The 27,959-nt window shown below is 41.5% G+C and overlaps 1 protein-coding gene and 2 long non-coding RNA genes across 3 annotated transcripts; 2 read left to right on the forward strand and 1 right to left on the reverse strand.

Annotated features, from left to right (window-relative positions):
* The first annotated feature begins 1,554 nt into the window (after positions 1 to 1,554).
* On the forward strand, positions 1,555 to 20,655 carry ubash3ba (ubiquitin associated and SH3 domain containing Ba). The gene is made up of 14 exons (XM_062406033.1): positions 1,555 to 2,184; positions 13,457 to 13,510; positions 13,718 to 13,904; positions 14,756 to 14,954; positions 15,162 to 15,331; positions 15,434 to 15,642; positions 16,485 to 16,629; positions 16,785 to 16,905; positions 17,014 to 17,136; positions 17,737 to 17,829; positions 18,311 to 18,455; positions 18,558 to 18,664; positions 19,289 to 19,398; positions 19,494 to 20,655. Exons 1-14 carry the CDS (start codon positions 2,057 to 2,059, stop codon positions 19,629 to 19,631), a joined length of 1,929 nt encoding a protein of 642 aa, XP_062262017.1. The 5' UTR covers positions 1,555 to 2,056; the 3' UTR covers positions 19,632 to 20,655.
* On the reverse strand, positions 8,209 to 12,803 carry LOC133969505 (uncharacterized). The gene is made up of 2 exons (XR_009924210.1): positions 12,720 to 12,803; positions 8,209 to 10,027 (listed from the first exon to the last, which is right to left on the reverse strand). It is a non-coding gene; the product is annotated as an uncharacterized LOC133969505 (long non-coding RNA).
* Positions 20,656 to 24,998: 4,343 nt separating the features above from the next.
* LOC133969639 (uncharacterized) lies at positions 24,999 to 27,355 on the forward strand. Its single transcript, XR_009924231.1, has 3 exons — positions 24,999 to 25,096; positions 25,901 to 26,031; positions 26,183 to 27,355. It is a non-coding gene; the product is annotated as an uncharacterized LOC133969639 (long non-coding RNA).
* The last annotated feature ends 604 nt before the right edge of the window (positions 27,356 to 27,959 follow it).

Consider the following 27,959-nt stretch of genomic DNA (forward strand, 5'->3'; position numbering starts at 1 on the left):
AGCACCAGCACCAACTTCTCCTTCATGGCAAGGAGGGACTTGGAGGGGCTTGAAAACATAATGGTCAAATGACCACAAATGTTTTCCGTTGCCTAGATACAGGGGGTGTCTCACATTACCCGATGTCCCACATTCCCCACTCTCCTCTACTCGAAGTATCCAGAAATTACCTACTTGAAGCTAAAAATTTGTGATTTTTATTTTGTAAAATCTCATTGATATTGTCAAAATTGTATTCAAAAAAATGACACAGGTAAGACAATATATACTTCTTGTGAATTTAATCCAAGAAATTATTTTTCAATTCAGAATTTTGTATAGGATCCATGTCAACAGTCTATTTTGAAAACCGGACATAGGCCCACATGTGTTCTTCCTCTAACTTCAACTCTGTTGCCGTACCCTTTCTGGGCGGTTTGGACGCGTTTGCCATAAGTGTCAGTATATGAGTGCAGTAGAATTTCTGTGTCGGCTGATTTGACCACAGAGATGCGAGTGTTGGCTGGCTTGACCGCAGTATTATTTAACATGGGGAGGCGGACTGCTTATCGCGGCGCTTCTATCTCGGGTGCGTCTCCGGAGTTAGAGGATGATGGTGTGACGTCACTGAATTGTTTTACATTGCATGTGTCACGTGATGATAAATCAGTCTCTTGTGCCACATTCTCGGCATTTTGCGCCCTAGGCAACCGCCTATGTCGCCTGTACCAGGAGCTGCCCCTGAACCATCCCATTCTTTTACAGTTAATGTGAGTCCAAATCTGAGCATGAAGAGACTGCCCAGTCACTCGGCCCAACATTTTTGTTATAATGTGACAAAGCTATGTTTTTCTTTATCTGCTTCATACAAAAGGGGGATATTCCTTCTAATGTTCATGATGCAGGCTGACAGTTTGTGCATTTCCATTTTGTCACCGCAATAGAGTTTCGAAATATAATGCATGGCCTAAAAGTGTAGAATCAAAAAGTCTACACAAGTCCTGATGTTGACCGAGATGGACTGTAAATTGCTTGACAATCATAATCTACATACACTTATAAAGGAAAGTAATGTGATCTCACCACAGACACATTTCAAAATCAAATGCATGCAGTGCAATGCAGACATTTTTATTTTATTAAGTGCATCAAGACAGGTTATCTCCTACTGTGAAAACTGCGTTATTTCACTCCAATATGAGTGTACTCTCCCTTTAAGAAAAGTGTGCTGTCTCTTTAAAATGTACTGTATCTTTAAGAAGACTGATATGTCTCTTTAATAAGAAGAGTGTATTATACCTTTAAGAAGACTGTTTTGTCTTTTTAAGGAAAGTGTACTGTCTCTTTAAGAAGAGTGTACTAGGAAGCTGTACTGCCTCTTTAAGGGAAGTGAACTGTCTCTTTTATGAAGACTATTGTCTCTCCAAGGAGACTGTACTGTCTCTTTAAGGGCAGTGTGCGTCTCTTTTATGAAGACTACTGTCTCTTTAAGGAAAGTGTACTGTCCCCTTAAGGGACGGGAACTGTCTCTTTAAGGGCAGTGTGCGTCTCTCTTACGAAGACTACTGTCTCTTTAAGGAAAGTGTACTGTCTCTTTAATTAAAGTGACCGCAGTACAGGGCTGGAAATGTTCTATCTCTCTCTCTGCTCTGTCTTCATTCATAAATGAGACATCTTGTGCAGAGGAAGCTCATCTGTTAGCATCATATTCTTCATCCAGTGAACCGGATGTGATGGTCGGGCAGGAGCCAGACCCGCTCACCTCCTCTGCGGGCGGACAGTGAGTCAGGGGGCCGATGGAGCAGAGCTGACTTCCCGGGGCTGACCCCTTCATGTGCGGGCCGACAGGAGGCAGCTCGGTCCAGCCCACAGCGTCCGTCGAGCACCGAGAACATGCCCGTTTCCTCGCAGGGTTTGGTGTTTTCTACGCGCTTCCGCTCAGCACAAGTCCTCCCGGATTAAAGAGCCCGCCGACTCCTTCCTGCTTCAACCCTCTGATCGCTTCTCGATTCTAAACAAATGTAAATACGCCAGAGGAGCCGAGGAGCGGACAGACTGATGGAGCAGCAGTGAGAATATGGCAGCGAAAGACGACGTGTACGCCAAAGTGACCCCGCGGAGGCAGCGGCAGAGCCGGCCGAGCACCGTCAAACACGGGTCCGCTCTGGACGTGCTGCTGTCCATGGGCTTCCCCAAGACCAGGGCGTGAGTACACACAGACACACACACTCACTGTTTCCAGTCTGCATCATCAACATCAGCAGCTGCAAGGGTCACTACATGTCTGCTTCGTACTGTGCCTGTTGTAAACACACGTCCCAGGCTGTGGTTTCTTAAACTGACATTTATACTCTTCCATACACAGCAAGGTCATCAACAGGACAGTTCTACAAGTTTAAATGTATGTTGTTCAGATTAATGTGTTTTCCCTTGTTAGTGGCGAATAACACAGACGAAATAAACCTACACTAAAGTGATAGTCCACCCCAAAATGACAGTCTACTCATCACTATGCCGATGGAGGAGTGTGTTAGAGTCTACAAAACTATTTTGGTATTTCAGGGGTAAACATTGTTACAACCACATCCAATACAATCGAAGTAACTGGGGACCACGTCCTCAAACATAATAAAACAGAAAAAAACATAGAAGGCCTCCATGCTGCTTCTGTTTTTTTTTTGTTTTTTTTTATGTTTGAAGACGTGGTCCCCAGTTACTTCAATTAAACTGGATTTGGCATTATTTGGCATAATGGTGAGTAGGTTATGATTTTGGGTGAACTATGCCTTTAACATCAGTTTGTATGTTGGACAGCAACATTGTCGCTCTATGTATGAGGCTGTTTGTCTTATGTGAAGTAAAAAAAAGAAAAGAAGTGAAAGTATATACTACCAGAAAAGTTTATATAAAAGTAATAAAAGTAATAAATTCAAACAGAACAACTCCTTCTACTCTTATGTTGCTTATTGTGCAATAGGATTATTATTACTGATGCATGACGTGGCCATTTAATGTTGTTAATGTTGAAAGTAGAGCAAATTCATATAAATTAATTCTATTACTCTGCAACATATATGAATATATATGTTAACTGTAAACCTGATGGCTCCTGAACACTTTGAGAATTTGCCAGGAGACGAGCAGTATAGGCTTGTGATCGTAGCCTGTGGATTATGTAATGCCATTCAAAAATGACGAGCAGTCATGAGTGGTCATGTGTAGTCTGCTCGCTGCTTGTGTCAGCGGGGTCAGAATTAACATAACAGTGAATGATTATTGGTGAAATGCTTGAGTATTTGGTTTAGAAGTAAAAGATTGTTTAAGTCACAGTGACTGAGACCATCAATCAACGGAGGCGTCTTTCATTTAGAACCGGAAACCAGAGAAATGATAAGAATGGTAATAACTGAACCAGCCTGAATAATTTTACCCCTGAATACATCCTGTGACAGGGCCCAGACACTTAATCGGTTTCACAATTTCAATTTAAGTTCTTCCTGGCTCAGTTTTTTACATCTCAGCCTCCTCTTTCTGCACCGGCTCTACCTCATCAGATAACCTACAATCATAATGTCCCCGTCTCATTGTTCCTCTTGTCAGTGACACGCCTGTTATATATTAAGCCTGATGATTTGAACAGCCTCGCCTCACACAAAAACCCTTCTGAAAGCACAGCAGGGACCCAAACTGCGTCCACATGTATCAAAAGAAATTTAAAAAAAGTTCACAGTTGTCAGTGGCAGGAATCATCTGGGAAATGATTAACTCCTGGATCTATTACAGTATCTGCTTTGTCGGAAACTTAAAACCATCTCCCAAAGTAAAACCAGGGACTAACATTTATAGTGAGTGTTGACAGTTTTATTAGTTTTGCTAAGTAGAACAGAAATGTTTGAACAGTCACTTTTTTTTTTCACTTTTAACTACACTGATGCCGTATCTCAAAAATAAAACCTTCTTATCTTCCACCAAACTGACTGGAAGGTCATTCAGGCTTTGATGGTGCCAGACGGCAGCTCTGCCTCCTCCTGCCTCCTGACCCACTGCAGACAGAGTGAGCAATTGAAAATGGATATATGTGCAAAACTGGGATCAATTATTGATGACAGAGACCACGTTTTGATTTGATCGAGCCTTTAAAATTATAATGAGGTAGAATAATTCATTGTCAGTAACTCCAAGCCTGTCTGGTCTGAAATTTGTGAGGACACAAGGAAAGAACACAAACAGTTGTAGAATACAAAAGATGAACGTGTGAACGGCCTTCAAGCCCTTATCACCCTGGGTGCCGGAGTTTGTTGTATTAGTTTGATGTGACGTTGAGCCACTAGTAACACAAAGATAAAAGTGAGAGAGCATTGGTCGGGTATCACACAAAATATTTTCTTATATTTTTCTAATATGACATCTATCGTTAAAAAGAGCACCTTCTTACTCTATTGATAATTTTCACTTCTTTCAGAGTTTTTTTTGACAAAGTGACCTTCACTCATCCACACACAAATACAAGTGGGTCAAGTGTGTGCGGTGTGCGATGTTTGTGTGTGTGTGTGTGTGTCTGTAAGTAATGGCATAAATAACTGAGCATTCTGGGGTCACATACCTTAATTTTGTACAAATGAGTATTGAAAGGACTAGTTATTGAATTGCTGTAGTGAGCTAACCAATAACTTTCTAGCTTGTCTGACCCAGTTAGCTTTATTCACTCCCTTTTATCCCAACAGCTGAGTTTACATTTCCTGGAAGCTGCTGTCAGCAAAAGTCTCTTATATGTACGTACAGTACATTACCTGCCACGCACCAAACAGCAGGCAGGCACGTTGGATTTTTTCATATCTGATCCATGTGAAAACAGGCAACTGTTTTGATAACAAGTTCGCATGAAGGTTTAGTTTTGTGCCAACATAAGCAGCAGTTTAAGAGTTTGGGCTAAATATAATACAATCTGAAACTGAAAAATTGTTGATTGGAATGAGGATGTGTCCAAAATATCCAAAATAAATGTCAGTTTTGCCTGTTTTTGCTCTCAGGCCTTTCCATAGATGGTGGTGAGAGAGGGAATAATAGGAAAATCAGTTATCAGTCATCGCTTCAGGGAACAAGAGCTTCATTGTGTTTGAGCACTAGGGAGCATGAATCATCACAAGCGCACACCAAACAGCCTCAATGATTTGAATGGGGGGGGGGGGGGTTAGGCTGAGTCATTCAGGAATTGACCAGTGTTGCGGATAGGAGCTGGCTGGACAGGGTCCACTCTCGCCGTGCCGATCGAGTCTGATGGTCGAACGCGTGCAACTTTGGGAACTTGTTCGACTGAGAGTGTGACAGATACACAAGAGGCTATCGTCAGGTTATGTTCCTGTGACTCTGGTAGCTGTCGCGTGCAGTGATTGGACCAGAGTAGGGTTAGATCAGGTTTGGTTGGACTATAATGAACCTTTAATTGGGGCGGAGTGCTGTTAAAGGCTTATGACCGCAACTATTTTCTGATGAGTAAGATCTCACTCCAACTGTCATTTGTTATTAAAAATCTGGGCTTTGTCAAATTGTAAATGAGGATTTTCACAATAGTTTGTCTACAAATCATAAACGTGTTAAATCTTTTAAACTGTAGAATGTAAACTCTCTCAAAGGTCACTAACATACACATCATTTCCGAAATAAAATACTGAGGAACACTACTCTCATTCAGTGATGCACACATTCATGGAAAAACAGATGACTTAATTTCTCCTTCAGTGTGTGAATCATACGTTCGTGTTTCATTAATAGAACTTGTGTGAGTAGCACTTTCTTGTATCACTGTGGTAAAAAGGGGTGAAGTATTAACTTATTGTTTTGCCTCAAATTCTTTAGTATCTCTGTTATATTATATTGTGCTTGTGCATAATAAAAATACTGGTTAGACAACTGGTGACTGTTGAATACAGAATAGGCAGTGGGAAGTAAACTTGCATCGGCACACGTTTAGAGGAACCATCTTTGAGGTCAAGTGAAGCCTGGTTCACACAGGAAGACAACTGATGAGTGTGGATGTAGTTTAATATGTTAAATGCTAATGGCTAAAATACTTGAGCTGCATAGATGTTAACCGTAAATACCCATCCCAAAGATGAGTACCTCTGCTGCTCGGCTGGACACAGGAACCTTCGGCAGTGGTCATAACGATACTTTATTTTAAACAAATGAAGTGGTTTTGAGAAGCATTAGAAACTTCACAACAGCAAAGTGAGCGAATAGCCCGTCTGCGGCTCCGACATGTCAGCAATGCGTAAAGCACTAACCTTCCTCAAAGCAGCCGCGCAAAAAAAACCCTCAACCAATATAGAAACACATTCGTCTATGATGCAGTTTTCAATCATCTACTGCAGCTTTGTTTAATTCAGTTAGGGCAACAGCCTCAAAGCCTTTTTTTATTAATCTGGTACTAACGTCATGTAGAGGGGGACTTGAACTGGAAGAAGAGGAGCAGTTTCCCGTAAAGGAGCACGACCTGATCATGTGACATTTTACACCAATCACACACGTTCTTACAGTAATGCTATTCTAAAAATTCTAAAACTGCACTTTGGGGGAAACAGCCTGTGCCCGAATATGGAGCCTGAAGCACACATGGTGCTTTATTATTTTCTTTCCAGCAAAAGTCATTTTTAAAGAAGTATACGCAGATAATACTCCTATTGATTAGCTAATTGTTTAGCTAGCAAATCATCATTGCTCGACTAACCCCATGATAAGGGCCTTGAAGACTGACTTACCCCGATGACTTCTGACAACACAACCGAGTGTCTTAACGGTTCACTGAAATGTGAAAAGTAGCTTTTGTTTTAAAATTTTCAACAGCGAGACCGTTTTTTTTTTTTTTTTACGGTTTCTCATTTGATGCAGATGAAACTGTCTTGAGGCCCACACGTGCTTATGGTGTGTTCCATCCTGCTTCCTTAGCAGAAAACATGAAGGTAGCTGTGGTTACTGTGCTGCATCAGGCTGTGTAAGGTAAATTCACATCGTCTCTTCACCCGAGCTTTTGTGTGTTGAAGAGGAAGTCAGTGTGTGTGCCGACTACGTGAGACTGTGCTCTTGAACCACACACATAAAACCACGTGTTAAACGTTTATCTACCGTGGCAAAAAAAGGCCCTGTGACAACTTTGTCCCGGAAGATAGGTGATCATGACGCATGTTGTGTACAAACTGTACTTGGGAAACTGTCAGTGTGTGCAGCTCGCAAGCACACACTCTGAGCTTCTAGACGACCAAGAGGAAGTCGCCCATTTCCGGAAGTGGCTTGTGACCTCGACTGAGCGCTCTGTTGAGATGGTGGTTTAAGGGCGGCTGAAGCAGGGGGTTCTCACATCACTCGCAGTTGGATACACTGACTGAGTTACCACCGTTTTTACATAGCTTAAAGTCGTTTGACAGATTGACTTACAGATCAGATTTCCAGATCAGATTATTGATTATAAATTAGATGATCAGGAGCGAGGATGCTTTTATGGTTTTTCTCTTTTTTAATTTAAGACGCCTATTACGAATCATGGATGAAGCTCTCATACTGGTTTTTGTGTGACGCAGCCTGGGACTTGGAGGATTGCTGAACGATGCCTCACATCTTTGGCATTGTGCCCCGTGTATTCTTAGTGAAATGTTTGGTTGGTGCACTTTGACTTGTTTCACTGGCGTCAGGCAGCGCTGAAAATAAATCAGCACTTTATGGTTTGACAGAAGCCTTGAATATCATTTGTTCAAACTGACAAGCTTGATGGACACAAAACTCCAATGAGGAATATTATTAACATCTTTTACACCACACAGTTGGTTCCATGGTGTCAGTCTCTGTCTTCTGCCTGAACATGTGTGCACCTCATCTCTCTTCTCCAGAAATAATAAAGTGAGGGGAGGAGAAGCGGTTCCAGACACTGGCTGCACACAGCTGGCCTTGTTAGACATGTGGTACTGAAATGTTGCTTTGTCAGCTTCGGAGAAAAGCTTTACGAGCGTACATCACCAGGAGCTGGCCTTGTTAGTGGCTTGGCCCCCAAAACACACTTAAATCTTATTTCTTATTCATTTTCTTGCAGAGAGAGGATACAACTAGTTTGGCCCTGTCCAAAGGGAAGAAAATATAATAATGATAATGAAGCTGTACTTCCTATTTGTACTGCTGTACAAATAGGAAGAACTGCTACACTGCTGTACAAACAGGAAGTAAATAAAAAAGGAAAATATGTGTGCTTAACTTCTTTAATCAACAGACATCCACACAGCATTTTATTGTGGGATAAAGGTTCAACATGATAATTAGGGAACTTCATTCTGCAGAATAAGTCATAAATCCTGCCTCCTCCATGTTCATAGACGGTTCATGGACCAAACAAAAAATTATCTTTAAAAATTATGAAGTTCTTATTATTGGAACATGATACAATGGATTCATCCCCATATCGCTGCTGCGCGTCCATCTTACAGTCTATGGACTCACATCAAATACTGAACAAAAATTTGAAAGCTGGTCACATTTTCTTTCGTAACTCCCCCTGACTGAAGGTCAATGAAGAGGTCAAAACATCAGGCGTTTGGCTCTATGTGGGCTCACCAGGCTTGAGCATGGTTGACCAGGCTGGACGAAGAGAATCACATTTCCTCAGCTGACGGGGCTCTCCTTAGGGAGCAGTCTGGTGTCGGGCAGCAGCAGTGCTCTCAGTGCTCGTAGTGCGATAAGGGGTTTGTAATGTGTGTTCCCCATCGGCTTGTAAACAGGAAATGTTGAATCGCCCTAAGAGCTGAGTCAGGGAGGGGCCCTTGAGAGTGTGTAGCTCCAACTTCACATGAGGCTATTGCCAGGGAGGCATAGTTTTGTTCATTTCAATACACTTGTTGCGTTATAATATGATCTCTTTGTTGTTTCTTGTTTCTTGGCAATAACTAAACAGAATTTTTAAAAGAATCCCTCAGAATACTCTCCCTCATGTGATAACTTTATATGAAACATAGAAAAATTCTAAGTCTAGGTAAAAGGTCAACTATAATAAACAGCCCAAATAGTGTTTACACACATAAAAACACAACTGGGCAGCCAGAATATTGTATCTGTCATGGGGTTAGAAAAGGGAACTGAGCACATATGCCATATGTGGGTGAAATTAAAGGCTGTTTCCAGAATTCCCTGCAGAAGTGGTGCCTTTGCAGAGGCCCTCTTCTAATAATGCTCTTTGTCATTTACTCACACAGTGCGGCTGATTTGAAACCATCGCTAATCGAGAGTGAGTTCTGTCCCTCGCTGTCCCTAATATTTAAATGGTTCTCTAGCTGTGAACAGGAAATGCAGTTTATAAATAACTTGCTTAGTTCTTGCGAAAAGCAAAGGGGAAGCCTTGGGGTTGGATGCCGTTTTTGAGCACAGTTTGTCTGTGACCGTTTTATAAATTTAAAAAAGGAACTTTCAATTCGGCTAAATTAAACTCTTGGTCAGAACAATATTGAGTTCTTAAAAAAAATGATCAAATGATCAAACAGCATATTTTACGCACACAGCTGTGGTGCAGGATGTCCCAGCTTCCTGGCCAAAACCTGCTGGCTCATAAGGGAGAGAAGTTGCCTGTGGAACGTCTCTGCTCACTCTGCCCGACACAGCTCCATCTCCTGATGTCACTCTGCGGTTCCCTGCTACTCTTCTCCTTCTCCTCTCCTTCTCTCTCTGGAGATGTTGGTGTCCCACATTTCTTTTGCCTCGGGAAATGGAAACAGAAAGAAAGAAAAAAACGTTGTCATTAGGAAAGTTAGGTCGACTTTCTTCTACTCTGAAAAACTAGGGTCACTAAACCACTGCTAACATCCAAGACATGTGTCAGGGAATGGACAATAGGGAAGGGACTCCAAAGATAGAAGCAAGAGTGAGATCACTGACCGACTCATCACCGCAGGTGAATTTCACATTGTAGAGTCCTTTTGAGATCCTCAACATACAGCTACAGGAGAGAGAGTCTGGCCAGCGGGAGTAGTAGAATCCACTATTCACAATCTCCTCTGCAGCTGTAGCAAAAACATTCCTGGACAAGAACTTAAAATCAGCTTATCAATGCTGGCAGATATCTGTGTGGACTTGTCCCTGTCACAAACCTCAATCCACACCTGCTGTAAAACAACCATCAAGGGACCACCGAGAAAGGATGAAACATGTCTCAGCCTCCTGCAGCCCGTTGCACAAACGTCTACAGTGAAGAAATAGCCTTGAGAGAATCCTCCTGATAACATCCAGATTATTGTTACAGACACATTGTGCCCTCTCCAGTTCTTGTGTAGACCAAACAAGGTCAAAAAGAGGATGCCATTAGTACAGCAGTACACACTGCCCTCATACACCTAAAGAGCAGGGACAACTGAATTTGTCAGCTCCACGGGTCCGTCCTGTGGTCTGCACGCTCTACACCCATGACTGTGTGGCCTCCTGGGAACATTACATCATCAAACTTGCACCGATGTCTGGGGTTAGTGAGTCACCAAGCAGGAGGCAGGTGGCTGGTCTGGAGAAGTGGTGTCAGGACAATAAATTCTCCCTAAACGTCAGCAGACGACAATTTATCCACGGCGACACCCACCAATGCACATTGGATAGACTGAGGCGGAGAGCAGGCTCTTATAAATGCTTGGTGTTTACATCCTTGTGGAACTCACCTTAACCTGCAACTGGTGGAGAAATAAAAAGAACGAAATTTGAGAAAATTTGGCCAAGCATATCCGTCAGCAGCTTCTACACATGCACCGTGCACAGTCTAGTTTGGCAGCTGCATGGCATCCTAGAATGGCTGATTTTGTTGGTTCACAGACACAACATAATTCATAGAGGCCCCCTCCCCAGGTCCCTTTTTTTCCTGGGGCCCATAATGGACGTTGGCAGGTACTCACTCAAAGTCACTCATGCATTAGAAAGGCCAGAAGGGGCATCAATACCCAGGATCCCAACTATTAAGGGCCCTGTGGGCAGCTTGGATTGAAAATGTTGTCTATCTGCAATGTTAGCATCATCAGTAAATGATTGTTGTTGTCAGAAACAATAGTTTGAGAGATCCTTTTCGGTGCCTATAACAATCATGTTGTTGAAATCAATTCTCAACAATCAACATAATTTGTGGTGGCAGTCCTGTGAGATCAGCTGCAGATCTGTCTCTAAACCACAATGTGAAAAAGACAGTTTCTGTTTGTGCAGATGGAAACTCAGACAAAATTAACCATATTTGTATTAAATGTGTTATGAGCAGTCAATTTCTTATTTTTTGTGATATGTTAAGGTTAAGGTCAGTTTTATTTATAAGAAAGGTTATAATAAGTGAGGGAGATTTTCTTTGTACGAGCATGTTATCCATTCTACATAACTACATTCAGTGTTCAACCTTTGCTGTATGAATTCATCACATAGATATACTGCATTTTCATTTGAAGAAACCCTCTTTCGCTATTATAGGAAGAGGAGCTATTATTTATCTTGGTGCTCCACATCAGGAAAGAAAACCCACTCTATTGAACCTCATGATCTCTTTCCTCATCAGGCTGTCAATGGTGTCTGGACTTGCCGTTCACATATGAAGAAGGCAGCAGGAGATAATCCGGGTCAGACATGTTCGCAACAACAGGAAAGTCTCCGGAGCATTCAGGCGAGGGGTGGTGGCGTCAGCCCCTCTGAATAATGTCAGGAGATTATCCAGAGCATGTCTGTAAGCAGCTTAGGTTTTGAATGTGCTTCTCTGTCTTTGTAGCTTGTATTCAATCTTAGTTCAACCTGCACATTATTATATTTGTGTGTGCATGCTATAGCAGATTTGTGTGAGCCATCTGTTTGGATGCTGCTGCATTGGAGCTCCCTGCGCTCTGCACTCTGTCAGGGCCCACTGCCCCAGGCTGTGGGGACTTTGCTCTATTTAGGACCCTCTCAGTGGGACACATTTAAAATGGCTCATTGGATTTGAACGCTAGAGTGGCACAATTGACACTGTTGACATTGACAACACAATATTGTGTTAAGTCAAACAGTGGATGTGTAATGGTACCCATCAACACTGCTTCTGCTCACTCAGCTATAGATTTTGTTATTTTCTACTCATGAGAACAACCAGTATGAAGAGTGACAGGCAATGCTGTCTTTATGCGCAGCAAATAAAGTACAACAGCCGTATGGAGCTCTTGTGTTTAGATATCTAATGAAGTGAAGCGGTTGGTTCTCATTGACTTAGCATTTCGCTGTCGTTCACATAGAGATGTGGAGCTGAAAGGAGAAGTGCTTGCATGGCTTGTGGTAGAGTTTTAAAGGTTAAATTCTTCGGACACGATGTGCGGGTCATTTTCTGTTGCTTCATACTGGAAAAAAGTTATTTATTTATACGTCATGTCCTGCCTCTTGCATTCTCTACCCAGACGCCACCTCTCGCCTGAATGCTCTGGATGTTTTCCTCTTGTTGTTGTTTTGGAACATGTCTGACCTGGACATTCTCCTGCTGCATTCTTCATATCTTAGTCCCAATTGGCCGGCCATTTTCCGTTGTTAATGTCTGAAAACGGCTGAACTCTCAGCTTTTGTACCATACATATATATACACTCTCATGAAGGAATGTTGTACGTAGTTTTTGCCAGATCGTTGTAGATCAGGCTGTGTAAGAGTAGTAGTGTGGTCAGACAGTGTGTCGCTGATGCGTTGATTGACTGAGAGAAGGCCGGAGATTTGTGTGAACCTTCAGAATTAAACTCACATTTAGACATTCTCCGTCCATCCTCCCTGAACAGAAGAGAAGAAGAAAGCTGCTCGACTCAGTGAATCCCTTCAGAGGCGGCCCACAATGATAGAGGTTTTATAAAAAGACACTAATTAGATTATGAGCACTCAAGAGTCATCATGTTATCAGCTCTCTCTTGTTTCAGCAGCGTCTGGAGAAATTAGACTCAACTAAATGACTCAGCTAAATCCCGTCTCCAGACACTGCATCTTGCTTATTGTTGTTGATTATAATAAGACACAAGGAATTGATTATCACTTTTCTCAGCATCACTGTCACATTTTGAGATTTTAATATGGTGACCTTTTGCTGCTGCGGGAAATCATTTTTGAAACCAAGATTGAGAGCTGGTTTTCTCTAGAGACGACTCACCTGTGACAAAACCACATCCTGATTCAGCTTCATGCATCTACTGAGCGGCTGCACACACTGAGCTTGTGCTGGAGCCGGAGATTTCAAATGTTTTCACATCAAACAATACAACGGTTTCAAAACCGTATCCGAGCTGTTCCACTGAACCTCCGGTGTGATTTAAGAACCCCTGTTCCTGTTGTGAATTATAGTGCACTTGTTGTCATTTCCCAGCTCTCTTGGGTTCTCCGTTTGCAGACATGTGGAAGCGCAGTAATCTCCTCCCACTAACCTCGGTCCGGAAGCGAAACTATTGATTTTTTTTACTGACTGTGTTTTGACCTCCTCTTTTCTCTTTGCAGCTTGAAAGCTCTGGTTTCAACAGGAGGCAAAAACGTGCAGGCAGCTTGTGACTGGTGAGAATCACACACTCCTTAAATGCTCTCTCACACTTAAAATAATAAATAAAATGTTAACAAAGGTAAACCTGGCATGCCCCTGACCCAGTTTAACATTTGTATTGACGTGTCACTGTGCCGTGTCAACAGTAGTGCCCTCTGCTGGACGTTTGCCGTCCTCATCTACGGTCTTATGGAATTTTGTGTGTGTGTGTGTCGCTCCAGGCTCTTCTCCCATGTGGACGACCCGTTCCTGGACGACCCTCTGCCCAGAGAATATGTGTTATATCTGCGACCCAGTGGGCCGCTGCTGCAGCAGCTCTCACTCTTCTGGCAGCAGTCCCGGCTCTCCTGTGGCAAGAATAAGGCGCACAACATCTTCCCCCATATCACCCTCTGCCAGTTCTTCATGGTCAGACTCTGTGTGTGTGTGTGTGGGTGTGTGTGTGTGTGTGTGTGTGTGTGGGGGGGGGGGGTCTATGCACCATATATTTTGTGACATCCTTTCTCATTTCACTTAAGCTCTTTATGATACAGTCAACGATGTAAAATATTTAACGTGTTCTTTCTCCATATATTTGGCTGTATGTGTTTTTTTCATTATATTAATTTATAAGTTAGCTTAAACTGTAAAATATCATTCCTCAATTATATTTCTGTGTATATATATAACCTCTTAAAAATCCTTGCTAATGTTTTGTCATACCAGCCGATGTATTGGTATCAGACATATTTTACTCCCCAATATTGGTAACAGCAACAGCTCCCAAAAATCTGTATCCGTCGAGCTATATTTATAATTTTTGTATGTGCTCCTCATGATCAATTATTTTGAGAAATATACAGACCTTCATGGTTCCCAGAGGACATATTCTACCAATTTTGAGTATCATAGCACTTTATCTCTAACGCCACAGCAAATATCCCTACATCTCCTGCCTAGTTTGGTACAAAAAGGGATTCAGGGTTCCCAGATGTTAAACTTTGACAACTTTGGTTGTGCCTCATCAAATTCCACCATCTGCTCCAAAGTTTTATTTGCTAAATATTAGTTTTTTGACCAAACCTGCAAAAATAATATCAGCCTCAGCTTTTTGTATAAAATACTCCTAGCATGGCCGTTGTTGGATCATGATTCCACCTCTTTGAAGTTAATTTATGTGTCATGGGCCCATGTGATGGATGTCTCATGTAATGACCGGGTAGTCACTGTTTCACTTCTGACGCTTACTGTCCTCTTTTGTTGTCTCTGCTTTTCCTCAGTGTGCCGACGGGAAGGTGGACGCTCTGTCCGAAGCTCTCCAGACCACAGTGGCCAAGTGGAAGGGTCGCATACCAATGCCCCTCCCCCTGGAGCCCTACACCTCCTCGAGCTTCATCGGCCTCTTCGTGGAGGAGCAGGTGGCGGAGGTGCTGAAGAGTTTCGCTGCTGATTTTGCCACAGAAGCAGCAGCTAAAGCAGGTTTGAGTCACATTATAAACTGCCAGATGAGGACTTAATGCATTAACTGTAATCTTCTTTTGGGGATTATCACAACTGTATCCCCAGATAATATATATTCAATGTGTGTTAATGCAAGCAGAGAACCTTTATAATTAAAAGAATGTAAAATTTATTTTTTACATCATTGTCATATATCTGGAGTTCAAATGTTCCTCTTTTATCCAGATGTTCATGTGGAGCCCCACAAGAAACAACTCCATGTCACTTTGGCGTACCACTTCCAAGCCAGTCACCTTCCAATTTTGGATAAGTTAGCCAAAAATGTGGATGTGACTTTGGGCTGTGACTGGCTGTCTGTGCTCTACTCTCGGGACATTCGATTTGCGAACCACGAGGTGGATACAGGTTTCCTTACTTACTTATATGCGTTAAGTGAAAGAAATGTGTCAATTCTTATCACCACTGTCTAATGGTCGTTCACTGTCTGCCCCCTGTAGACACTGCAAGTCATGTACCCCTACTTGCCACAGAATGACGATGAGCTCGAGCTGGTGACGGGGGACTTCATCTTCACGTCTCCGGTGGAGCAGGGCATTGCCAGCGAGGGCTGGGTGTACGGCTCATCGCTGAGCACGGGGCTCTCCGGCCTGCTGCCCGAGAACTACGTCAACCGTGCTGATGAGTCCGACACCTGGGTCGTTCACGGGTACGAGAAGCCAAATGCGATACTTTGCACGACCACAAACAAAATCCATTGAGGTGTAGTGGAAGCACCGGAGATGGCGCACCACCACTTCCCTCCTATCACAAACTTGCAAATCCCTTCAGTGTGTTTTTTTTTTTTACAGCACTAATAAGAAAATGTTGTCGTAGCAGCTGGAAATGTTACAGCAATAGAAGATAAATGAATCATTGTGTTAGCCTGCCTTCTTACTGGCCCTGCGACTGGGCTTCTTCGCCCACATTATTATTATACTCTTTGAACATGTTGTGTTTCATAGTCATAGGGATTTCTCAGCAGCTGACACTAAACTAAAGAGCTAACTTCCTCCTTCCATTCCCTCCTCTCACTCTATTGATATTTTCATGACTTAACAAAAACTATTTTACTTACTATCGTTTTTTAATAATATAACAATACAAACTTTCTGTAGCTATACAGGTAACAAAGTGCTTTACAAAAAACAGGGGAATAAAACAACATAGAACAAAACAAGACCAAACTAAAATAAGAAACATAACAATAAACATCCATGAAAGTAAAAAATAAGTTAAAGTCTTTTGGATGAAAAAACATGTTTAAGAAGCAATGATTTAAAAAACAGGTGAAGTGCTCAAAAGTAAAATCTCTTCAGGTAAGGATTTCAAAGCCTTGGGGCCTTGATGGCAAAAGTCCTGTCACCATTAATTTCTGTTTTTGTGCAAGGTCATATCACTTCATACTGTTAAGTGCACAGTAGTCCGTTATTTAATTTAATTTATTTTCTTACCGTGGATAAATTAACTCGTATGTGAAATTTGCGTTCTGTGTGTTTGTCTGATCCTCAGGTCATACTCCATCCTCAACTGTGCCTCCCCATCTAACTCTGTCAGCACTGTGGGCGGGTTGTTGTTTGATGGACAGATCAATGACAGTCTACTGGACAGTCTGGTGGATCCTCCCAGCCTCGCCGGCCTCTGTCCTCCCCTGCAGGTACAGTGGCTTTTGTATTGTGGGACCTCGCTGGTTTCTAGTGGCAATGCTGTGCCTTCAAATGAGTGCTTTGTTTTCACTGTAGGCGTCCAGCTTCAGATCAGTGCTGTGTCAGCTTGTGTCCAATTCCTCACAATTTGAAATCTTCCTCTCAGGTGTCGAGGCCAACGAGTCAGTCGTCCCTGTCTAATATGAGACTGTTTGTGTGTCGCCATGGGGAGAGAATGGACGTGGTGTTTGGGAAACACTGGGTCACTCAGTGCTTTGACTCCAAAGGTTAGCATGCTGGGGAGATGACACCTTTTCAACCTGCAGACAGTCATCAGACATGTTTGACTTGAGTATTTCTGTCTTCTCATAAAAGTCTCATTTGTGTCTGTGAAGGCCGTTACGTTCGCTCTAATCTCAACATGCCGTCCAGCCTGCCGCCCAGAGCCGGGGGTCATCGGGACTATGATAAAGATTGTCCAATTACAGTGTTTGGCTCCACCCAGGCTCGTCTTGTGGGTAAGTGCATCTTTTTTTATTGGATTTCTTTACTTTTCCTTGTGTTGTTTAAATAAATGTGTAAAGTACTAATGAGTAGTGACCACAGATGAATCAATGATTGAAAGTTGGATACTGCTAACACTACAAATCCTAGAAGAGTCAGTAGAGCACATACCTCTGCCAATCCAGCTGTCCCCTCTTGGAACCACACTTAATTTCAATCTATCCATATTTTTAGTTTGATGTGCACCAAAATGCAAACACTAATACATATGAGTCCCTTAAACAAGACTTTTATCAACAAGATCCATAATTATTCAGTAGGAAAAAACACGGAAAATGTTGAGAAACCTCCTATCTCACAGTGTAAAGAAAGTAATACAAATTCCTGGAACCGCCCCCTCATCTGGATCTGTACCAACATTTTATGGATTCTTCTCTGACCCCTCCTGCATCTTTTCACCAAGTTTGGTGTTAATCCGTCCAGTAGTGTTTGCGTGATACAAACAAACAAAATAAAATCATATCCCTCCTTGGCAGAGGTAATTATGTTTCCTTAATTATATAACAATCAAGATGCCTGACATAAGACTCACAGTGTTTTTTGATCCATCACAGGTGAAGCTCTGTTGGAAAGCCACACAGCGATAGACTTCGTTTACTGCTCTCCCTCTCTCCGCTGCGTCCAGACAGCTCAGCACATTGTGCAGGGTAGGAACTCGTCTTCATTTCCCTCGTCAATACTCCGACCACGGTCACAGACAACTGACACAGCATCTTTTTTAGGCTCCTCAGCTGGAACGGTTCACAGACAATGTTGGATTTTTAGTTAGGATCTTAAACCTTCAGGTTGGTTTAGATGTGTGGTTAAAATGGTTTGTTTCATTATTTAAAGCATCAAATGTTAACAACAAACCTTCTGTTGTACCTTGAGACGTCACTCGGACACTGGGGAAGAAAGAGATTTAACAGAAAGTCTAACTTCTTTTCATGCCTCTGCACCTAATGAATGTTTTTTCTTCTTTTTAGAAACATATCTTTTTTGTCAAAAGCCTTGTTGCTGTTCACATTAAGATGTCTTTATAGATTTTATACACAAGTTCTAACAGAGCAGGACAAACTGACATCGAGTAAATGCACGTGTCACAAGAAGAGACAACTTCCTCTCTGATATGTTTTCTCTGTGCTGCAGGTCTCCAGCAGGAGGGAAAGACAAAACTCAGAGTGGAGCCTGGTTTGTTTGAATGGACCAAGTGGGTTTCGGGCACGTGTTTACCCAGCTGGATCCCCCCAGCTGAGCTGGTTGCTGCTAACCTGAGTGTGGACACAACATACAGGTACACAGCTAGTGCTATAGAATCTATGCACTTTTTTTATTTTTTGTAATCTGTGATGCTGTGGTTGACAATAACCCTCTCTGGTTACGGTTTTGCTCCTAGACCTCATATTCCCGTCAGTAAGCTGGTGGTTTCAGAGTCTTATGACACCTACATCAGCCGGAGCTTCCAAGTGACTCGAGAGATCCTGGCCGAGTGCAAGAACTTAGGTAAAGGGAAAATTTGAATCCCCGTGCTTGTCTGAAGGTCTCAATTCCTGAGTAGTGTTGTTGTTCTAATGTGGATGTGGGTATAAAATGTCTCTATTGACTAAAAAGTGGTGTAAGACACATTAGTGTTCACATTAGAAGCTAAACATTAGACAAGTTCACATTAGTAGCTACTATTAAGAGCTTTTTGAGAAGATTATATTTCACAGCGTCCTGTTTTGATTTATTTTTTCTTTTTGGAATCATTATCTATGGTGGCCAGCACGCACTGAGTACGAAAGAAAAATGTTATCTGAACAATGAAGCGTGCTCCTACTTTGCTGGCCCTATACAAAGAAAATGTACCAGATATACACACGCATAATATCACCTTGAAAATAGTAGGGTGACATAATTGTAAAAGAAAATGCGATTTTTTTATACAAGCCCTTTGTTCTCAGCCTGCTTGCCTTCAGATTCTAAATGTTTACTTTTGATCCAGGGGCCAAAAGCAAACATTTTTCTGTTGATACTGTCCCAGCCTCTATGGCAAAGAGCCTGAACACTTCAAACTGCGTATAATGACTGGTTCATAAACATCACAGTGAAAGAGAGCTAACTGTGGAATGTACCTCTATCACACAGGAAACACAGTCCTGATCGTGGCCCATGCCTCTTCCCTGGAGGCCTGCACTCGCCAGATGCAAGGCCTTAGTCCCCAAAACTCGAAGGACTTTGTCCAAGTTGTCCGAAAGGTCAGTCGGCTTCTCTAGTGACGATGCGTCTTTAAATTCTATCCTCTCCGCCTCTCTTTATCTCTGATAACAATCCGTTTGCTTTTTCTGTGCAGATTCCTTACTTGGGTTTTTGTGCATGTGAAGAAATGGGTGAGACAGGGGTGTGGCAGTTGACTGACCCACCCATCATGCCTCTGACACATGGACCAAATCACAGTTTCAACTGGAGGGAGATGCTAACACAAGACTGAGGGACGCGCTGTTTGGCTCACTGTCTTTCAGCTGCCCTGAACTGCTGAAGAAGTATTTATTTTTTAACTCACACTGCTATAAATCCAGCCCAATGACCAAAATAAGCAAACCTAACTATGGCTTCTGTCATCATGCAAAAGAAAATATGCATAACGCGAGGCAAACGTACGGCTCAGGAAAGAGCAAACCCTGTTTTGTTTGGAGATCACAGCCAAAAAAGGAGCTACAGGTCGGTGGCATGACCGTTAACATTCCTCTTCTTGACCCAAGATGCAGAGGTGCAGCTCGAATATCGGGAGATTGCTTGAAGGTTGCTGATGAGCCCGGTTTTATGCCATGGGAAGCTGCGACATGAAGCCCCCTTCTGTGGCTCCTGCTCAGGAGGAAAGGGCCGATGAAGACTCTGCTCTGCTGCCTTCACACACACACACACACACACACACACACACACTGTGACAAGAGTTCAATGAGAGGACTTGTACCACACAATTATTTTTCCATGTGTTATTATTTAACCCGTAGCTGTGATCCTCCTGCAGAAGAAAAAGCACAAAAGAAATGTTGACAATCAGAAACGGTAGAACTGGTCTTCATTATTTCCGGTGCTGAGGTGGGAAGATTATCACAAATGTTTTATCCCTGTAAATGTCATATCATTAAGCGATCCCTCTAAGTTAACATGTGTGCGCCCACGTGAATCCTTTAAGCTTCCTGTGGGGTCGTAGTCTGCAGGCAATATGTGGAGGCAATGCAGTTTCTATTACAAACTAAGAAATCAATATAATGAAATGGGTTGTTGCTTATGTCCAGATGCATTGACTAAACCTTGTTGCTTGTTAATCATGACCTTGACACACACCCTCTGTACGCCTGATAACCACACTGCTTTTCAAACACGTTTCATTGCATTTCAGTATTCCTTCGATCATGTCAGATGATTAAAATGCTTTCTGCCTATACCACTTATTTGTTGTATGACACCGAAAATATCTCACCAATGAATAAAGCAAAGTTGTGGAGGTATGGCGGCTTATATACCTATAGCCTACAAACACCATGTGATCTGTAAAAACGTCTTCATGCCAGGAAGAAAAGTGAGGAAAGCCTACTGACCAAACATTTTTGATTCATTGTATCTTTTTACCTTATCTGTATCAGAGTTAGGGACATGGAACATTTTATTTTACATTCTTTTGACTTGACAAGGCAGGAAAAGCTCAGGCGGAACAAAATCGGCACTGAGAGCACAGACCTGCGCCAAGGCCCCACACATGAAACTACATTTAAATGAACTTGATCCAGATTGTTAATAGGATCTCCCCAACTTGCACACATACATAAACATCAGTCCCCTGAACATGCTTTATTTTTCATTACTATCAATAACTGATTCTCTGTGGAATTAGTGAAAGTTGAAAAAACGCATAATGTTATAGCAAATGAAAAAAATGAATCCTGGATCCAGCCCTTATATGGATGCACACCAAAATGTAATAGGCTCTTCCCTGACTGATACCACAACCCTTTCACAAGGTAATCCATCCAGTAGTTTTTGAGCAATCATACTTGCAAACCAACTAAACAAACATACGGGTGAAAACATACGCTCCTTGTTGAAAATAACAAAGGCTCAATTCCATTTAGTGTCCCGAACTGTTCCAGAGAACTGCCAAGCACAACACCAGGACCTCCACCGAGGGGGATGCAGCCGTTATTAATGTTATTCCATGAAGCTGATGTCCTTTTCCTGTTGTGACATGTGAAAATGTCTGCTGTGCCAAGTAATGAGATCCTGTAAAGTCAAGTATTTAGGACAAAAAACGTCCATCTTTTATATATTGATATGTATGGATGGATATTCAAGTCCCTTATCCTTGCCCTTCAACCAAATGAAATTGAAAGAAGAAGCACTCATTATTATTTTTTCAATGTTTTGCTTGGATAGAGGCGTTTATCAAGCACTGAAAGATTCTGCATCAATAATCCAGGTCCCTTATCGCCTCCCAAACCAATAAAATATCCAGTTGTCTTCCCTGGATATTAATGTTGATAAATATTCTGTTATCTTGAATATCATTACAATTCATAATAGCTTTTTTGATGTCTTGAGATTATTCTGTGATTATTCTGCGTTACATTTTAGTAAAATACTGTAATTAAAGGCCAAACAACAGAGTTGATTTAACTAGACAGTTGGATTATCTTTATCATGGATTCATCGTGAGTTTTGTGAATAGAAAAATACTTGGAAGTGAAACAGTTAGAATTGATATCCAAAGTTTGATTGGGTAACTTTACTTATCAGACAAACAGCAGCCAATCAGAAACGAACTCAGTAATGTTCCAGCGTTCTTCTCAGAAGCAGCCAATCAGAAACAAGTGTGAGGAAACATGAGGCTCCTGGAACTAGGATTCATCTGAACTTATGAAAGGAAACTGAGCGTGAGCCCTGTGATTGGTGTTTTGATGAGGTTTCGCACCAATAGTCTCATCTGTGGTTCACCTGAGGGCAGCGAGGTGTCGTCTCCATTTTGGGCTTCTCCATCCTCAGGTGGGCGGTGAAAACGAGGAGGCGGACATGGGTAAGAGATGTTCCTCTGTGTTACACTCACACAGCTGATCAATCATAGCTGTGCGCTGATTAACGATTTTTAAGAAAAAAGACGAAGACGTTTTAATACGCTGCTTTTTAAAAGTTGTAAAACTCACCCGTCTTAGCTGGGCTCCACCGCCCGATGGCGCTGTGGTGGAGGTGCAGGTGTCTGCGTTGAGAAAAAAGTTATAGCAAATAAAACTCTATTAAGGTATAATCTCTGTTCACATGATTCTATAATACAATGAGCGTCATTGTAAGTTTAAGTAAAAGGTGTGAGATTCACACATTTATTGTTTATGTCCATCATCTGGATCAAGTACGATGCTGCCTTCACGGGAACTCCGACAGAAGACAATTCCTTGTGTATGTTTAAACTCCCGGTAATACAGCGGCGTCATCGGGAGAAGCACTTCACGCTATGTCGGGGCAATTTAAAAGTTGACATCCTGACGGTCGGAGTAAGACCAGAGAGCTGACACAATTACTGAGGTAAAGCAAAGGGTCGTCTCAGTTCTCCTGATGAATCTGTGCTGTGATAAAGGAACAGGAAGAGTTAGCTCCTGTCAGCTAACACCGACAGCCGGTTATCTTCTGTTGCTAGCGCAGGTGAGACGTTCTGTGTTCAATTCTTAGATATAATATGAACAGCACATGTGTACAGAGAAGAGCAGCAGCTTATTGAGCTTGAAACATCAGCTTCGCCTTTAATTCAAGGTTCTATCCATTCGAACACACATGCCCACTCTTTTTCGTGTGCAGCTTATCATCCTTGTCTCCGATACATTCACCTTCAGCTGCTGACCCCTGACCCCTGTGTCAGCCCTGGAAGTGCTGTCATGAGAATACAAACCTTTAAACCCACAGCTTGTTGGAAACACTCAGGTAATGTGATACAAAACGTATCTTAAACCGTATTCATTATAGTTTAAAATAAATTAAAACATTGCTTTAACGGGACTCTAATGTTCCCATTTTGAATTTAAAATTGGCTTTATCAGCATATCAACACAATTCTTTTTTTATATAAAAGAAGGGATTGCTGAATTTCAGACTGTGTTTTTCACATGTGGAGAACTGTAATTAAATGTTTACTGTGTATATTGTATGACTTAAAGGGCCTGGAGTCCGTTTATACTTCCTTGATTAAACAAAATGATATTCTGAAATATGATATATACTCCATACTATATAAAAATGCATTGGGTTCTACTATTATCACTATTCTTAAATTTTTATAAAGGAAATTTCTGTGCAAGCAACAGTAAAGTCAATATTAGCATGCTCCTGCACACCATTAGAAAATGGTATGATCTTGTAATGTAATGTTCTCTAAACTGTTATATTTGGTTATTTGGTCAATACCATAGACTGTTAACAAGGACGGATGACACTTCTCCACTACATTCAAGATAATCTACTTTTTAGTTGGCAGCAAGGTAATGCATTTTTATATACAATATATGGTTTATACATACAATGAAAGTCAACTTAAGCTATAACTATGATAAGTGCCTAGAAGTGTCCCAAGTATTGCACTTCCGTAACCACTAGTGTGGGACATCTTAAGGCATTTTGCTTCAATGTAAAGTGCCTACAAGTGTCCCACGTATTGTACTTCCCTAACACCAAGAGTGGGACATTTTGCCTCAATGATAAGTGCCTAGATATGTCCAGCTCATTCTGATTGGTCTGGACATTTCTAGGCATTTTTGCTATAATGTTAAGTGCCTACAAGTGTCCCACGTATTGTACATCCCTAACCACAAGTGTGGGACATTTCTACTCATTTTGCTACTATCAGGGTTCCTACGGTCATGAAAAAACTGAAATGTTTATTTCCAGGCCAGCACGAGTGCTTGAAAGAATTAAAATCCCAAAAGTTTTGGAGAAATCATGGACATTTTTTATATTCATATTTTCATGTGGTTCATTTACGCAGAGTTTTAAACAATTCATATGCTTTTGAAAGAAATACGCTCAAAATATAAGTAGGCATACGCTCTCATACTAATTGAAAAGTCTGGTGGGGAAGCAGGCGGGATAGTGCACTATGCCAGGGAATTGTAGATTAACCATGCTTGGCTACAAATGGAAAAGTACATGCCATGGGTTACAACAGACAAAAACCTCAATCAAACTATTGTCTCATTCATTTGTGTAATTAAAGGTATACTGTATGCTTTGAAATTCTCGTTGTTAGCTTAAATACTACATTTTGTAACTTTTTCATGTATAAACCGAGATTCCATAAAATGTTTGGTCATGGAAATTTGGTTTAAAGTTATTGAAAAGTCATGTAAAGTGATGGAAATCCATTGGTCAAAATGTATATGAACCCTGTATTCTATATCTTACACTAAATCAGTCACTATATATGAACGTGTCTTTCAAAATACTGTAAAAAGAAGTAAAAGAGAGTCAAGGACCTTCTTCAATATTTACGCCTATATAAGGTCATTTAATTTTGAGATAAAGCTCCTCATTTTCCATGATGTCTTAACGCAGTACATTCTCTCAGACAGACAAGGTTTGTAACAAACACTAGATGGTGCTGTAGGATTACCAATATAAATAGGAGCCCTTCTGTGAACTACATCCTAACACTTGGACCATATTCTCTGCACCAAATTCAATATTTTATTTTATTTTAATAGCTTATACCGAAACAAATATCTTTTAAAAGTTGACATGCAATCTTCACGAAACAGCACTTATATCAAATACGTTTGCTTGGTGCTCAGTGGTTATACTTAATCCATGCATATCCCTGCAGGGCTCTGAGGGCAGGGGCAGTGATGGCTGTTGTCCCTGCAGGTAGCAGGCAGGCGTTCAGTGACTCACTCCTCTGGATGGATGAACACCTGTGTGGTTAGTTCGTGTCTCTGTTTCCACTCTTCTTGAAGTTAAGAAATTATGAAGAAAATGAGTAGCAGAGCTGGTGCTCTTTTTTCATACATTTATGGTAATATACTTACTGTTAGTTAATGGACTTTAATGAAAGTAATTCCCGAATTTAGTTTTGATTAATATCCAAGTTTCAATATTCAAGCTTGAACTAAAATACATTAGAATCACACATTAACTCCTCTTAATGTAATAATAAACATTTCCGACAAGTTTTTGCAGGCAGGCCATCATTTTCATTGTGGTAAGTTAGGACAAATATGTCTTTCTGGTCTTACCTCATGCTCTTACATCCTGTCATCGAAGAAAGGGGAATTGGGCGTGGTGTAAAAGATCTACCAGGAGCTTAATTTAGCAGTACTTTACATCAATCTGTAAATACTTTTGAAATAGATATTAAATATGAATGAATATGGGTTTATCCTTTTGGTTTTAAAGGTATACCATACAAATGCTGTGTAGTAGAATCTACACATAATAACTAAAGTATTCCCAATTAGATTATATGTATCTTTCATTAAACCCAAACGATTCACTTTTTGGCCACTTGGGGGCAGTGTAACAAGCTGTAAACTAAGCACTGATATGGTATCTTCACATTCTTAATGTTAAAGGTCACATCTGGCCAACACTAAACCACATTTAAAGTCATGTAAGTAGCGGTCCGATGACGTTTACCAACTAGACTATATCTGGTTCTTTAGTTGTTGGATGCTCCGCTACGTTCAGCAGCAGAGAACTCACTTTGTCTCTCTGTTGTTTGGGCAGGTAGCAGATGCCTCCTGTGACCAGAAACAGGGTTGATGACATCGGCGAGAGTGAATGAAGACGACGAAGACGACGATGATAATGACAATGCTAAAACCCTTTGAGGAGCTCCAGGGGAACAACTGAGTCAGGTGATACTTCTGTATGAGTTCAGCATTACGAGCTAAAACTAATGAAAAAGGAATTGATTTGATTGAAACATGTAAATATTCTGTTAGTGGTCATTTTCACAAATTAGTTAATTCGTTGCTTACTTACCAATTATTGATTAATGTTCATCAGTGATTTACTACTCCAACGTTACGGAGCTGCAGCATGCGGCCATTTCGTCCACAATGTTTTGAGGAGTCGTGTCCCTTTAGACACAGCAGAGCATTCGTGGAGGTATGAAAGGGAGAAGTATCTTAAGTGGCTGTCACGCAAGGCTGCTGGGCTTCCTGTCAGCAATGACATCAGCTGAGACACTGGGGGAACTGAAATCTTGGTTTCCTTTCAGATGGTGTGGAAAAGGTCAAGAGTTGTGACCTTTCCCATTTAAATGTTAAGACCAGTTGATGTCAAAACCCAAACAACACAAGTGGAACATAATGGTGCGTGCAACATGTTTGTTAACTAGTGTGTGACGGGTTTCGGAAGCAGGAAGCTGCTGCGCGACATGAACTTGTGTTTCATTAGATTCAGGCATGTGGCAGATACGTGCACTTTTTCCAAAATTTGTGTCTGTGTTGCACATGATGTGGGAAAGTAATATTAGCTATTGGGTCATCTTGATTTGTATTAATTATCAAAGGATTCATGTTTTGAAAACAAGCTGTTCCTTCCTTTCTTTTTTTGTTGTGTCGTATTTCAGTATAAACTCGACAGCTGTAGGGTACCAAAAAGTTATTTGTCATTCAACCCTTTTGTCTGAAGAAACGAAATCTGTAGGCGGATCTTTGTAGTGATAAGGAGATGGTAAACCTCCTCTAATTAATACATAGATGTAGAAAAATCACATTTCAAATACCATTCAAGGTTTGTCCCCCCCCCCCCTTCTTGGCATCCCATAATAGCACCCAACAGCACCACCAGCTTCTCACGTCAACTCCAAATATTTGTATAAATGTAGTGAGTGGAAATTTGATGGAACCGCATACTTATCAACATTTTAGAAGAAAAGGGAAAAAGGGAACTTTAGAAGAAAATGAAGTCGTCTTGAGTGATTTTACAGGGGTGAATGAGTTTGTGTGATTTGGAGATTTTCATCTTTTAGCCTCTGAACAACAGATCTAGTCATCCTGCCTGCTAACAGGGTTTGACACAGCTGTCACGAGTTATTGAGGCCTCTCAGATTTAACCAAACCGGCTTCGAAAAGCAAGAAGTGTAATTCTACTGCACTGGAGCAGATGCTGTCTCTGGTAAAGTGCTCCTAAATTACTGTCCAAGATAATTGACTTGAATTAAAAGTTGTTCAACTGTAACATTGATACCAAATAAGTTTCCTTTTTTGTTTTAAGAATTGTTAAACACCACTTTGTTCTTCAGAGAATTTTGAAAGTCAAAGCTTGCATGTTCGAGGGCAACGTTAGCCCGAGGGAGGCATTGAGTGATGTTTCCAAAAGCCCCCCCCCCCCCCCGCTTCGTCTTTTATAATAAAGTGAAAGTTCAACACTATCGTTTGAGGCATTCTTGCCTCACTCGCCAGGCTGACGCACACTAGCCACTAATGCACACTTACTGTGTTCAGTTCTATATAATGAAATTCTTCCAGAGGGTCAGTTCAAGTTAATGTGTTCTTTATTTTCTCATGTGGAAGATGACATTCCACGCTCAGCGACCTTTGTTTGCACAGAACTACAGTACGTTTGTGAGTTTTTCGTGCAACACTGTTGTGCACTGAAAGCAGCCCCCGATCAATTGGATCTTACTGCACAATGTGAAGATAAATATGATAAGCATCAGCACTTATGTCTCACTTCTGTTCTGTGCCACTGGCCTAGGTGGATAGGTCGAGTTGATTATCTCTTGTGCTGCTTAAAATATGAACTCTACAAATACTTCTGTCGTTTTGAAGTAAGC

This window comes from Platichthys flesus, chromosome 15, assembly GCF_949316205.1.
Source record: "Platichthys flesus chromosome 15, fPlaFle2.1, whole genome shotgun sequence".
Classification (NCBI taxonomy): domain Eukaryota; kingdom Metazoa; phylum Chordata; class Actinopteri; order Pleuronectiformes; family Pleuronectidae; genus Platichthys; species Platichthys flesus.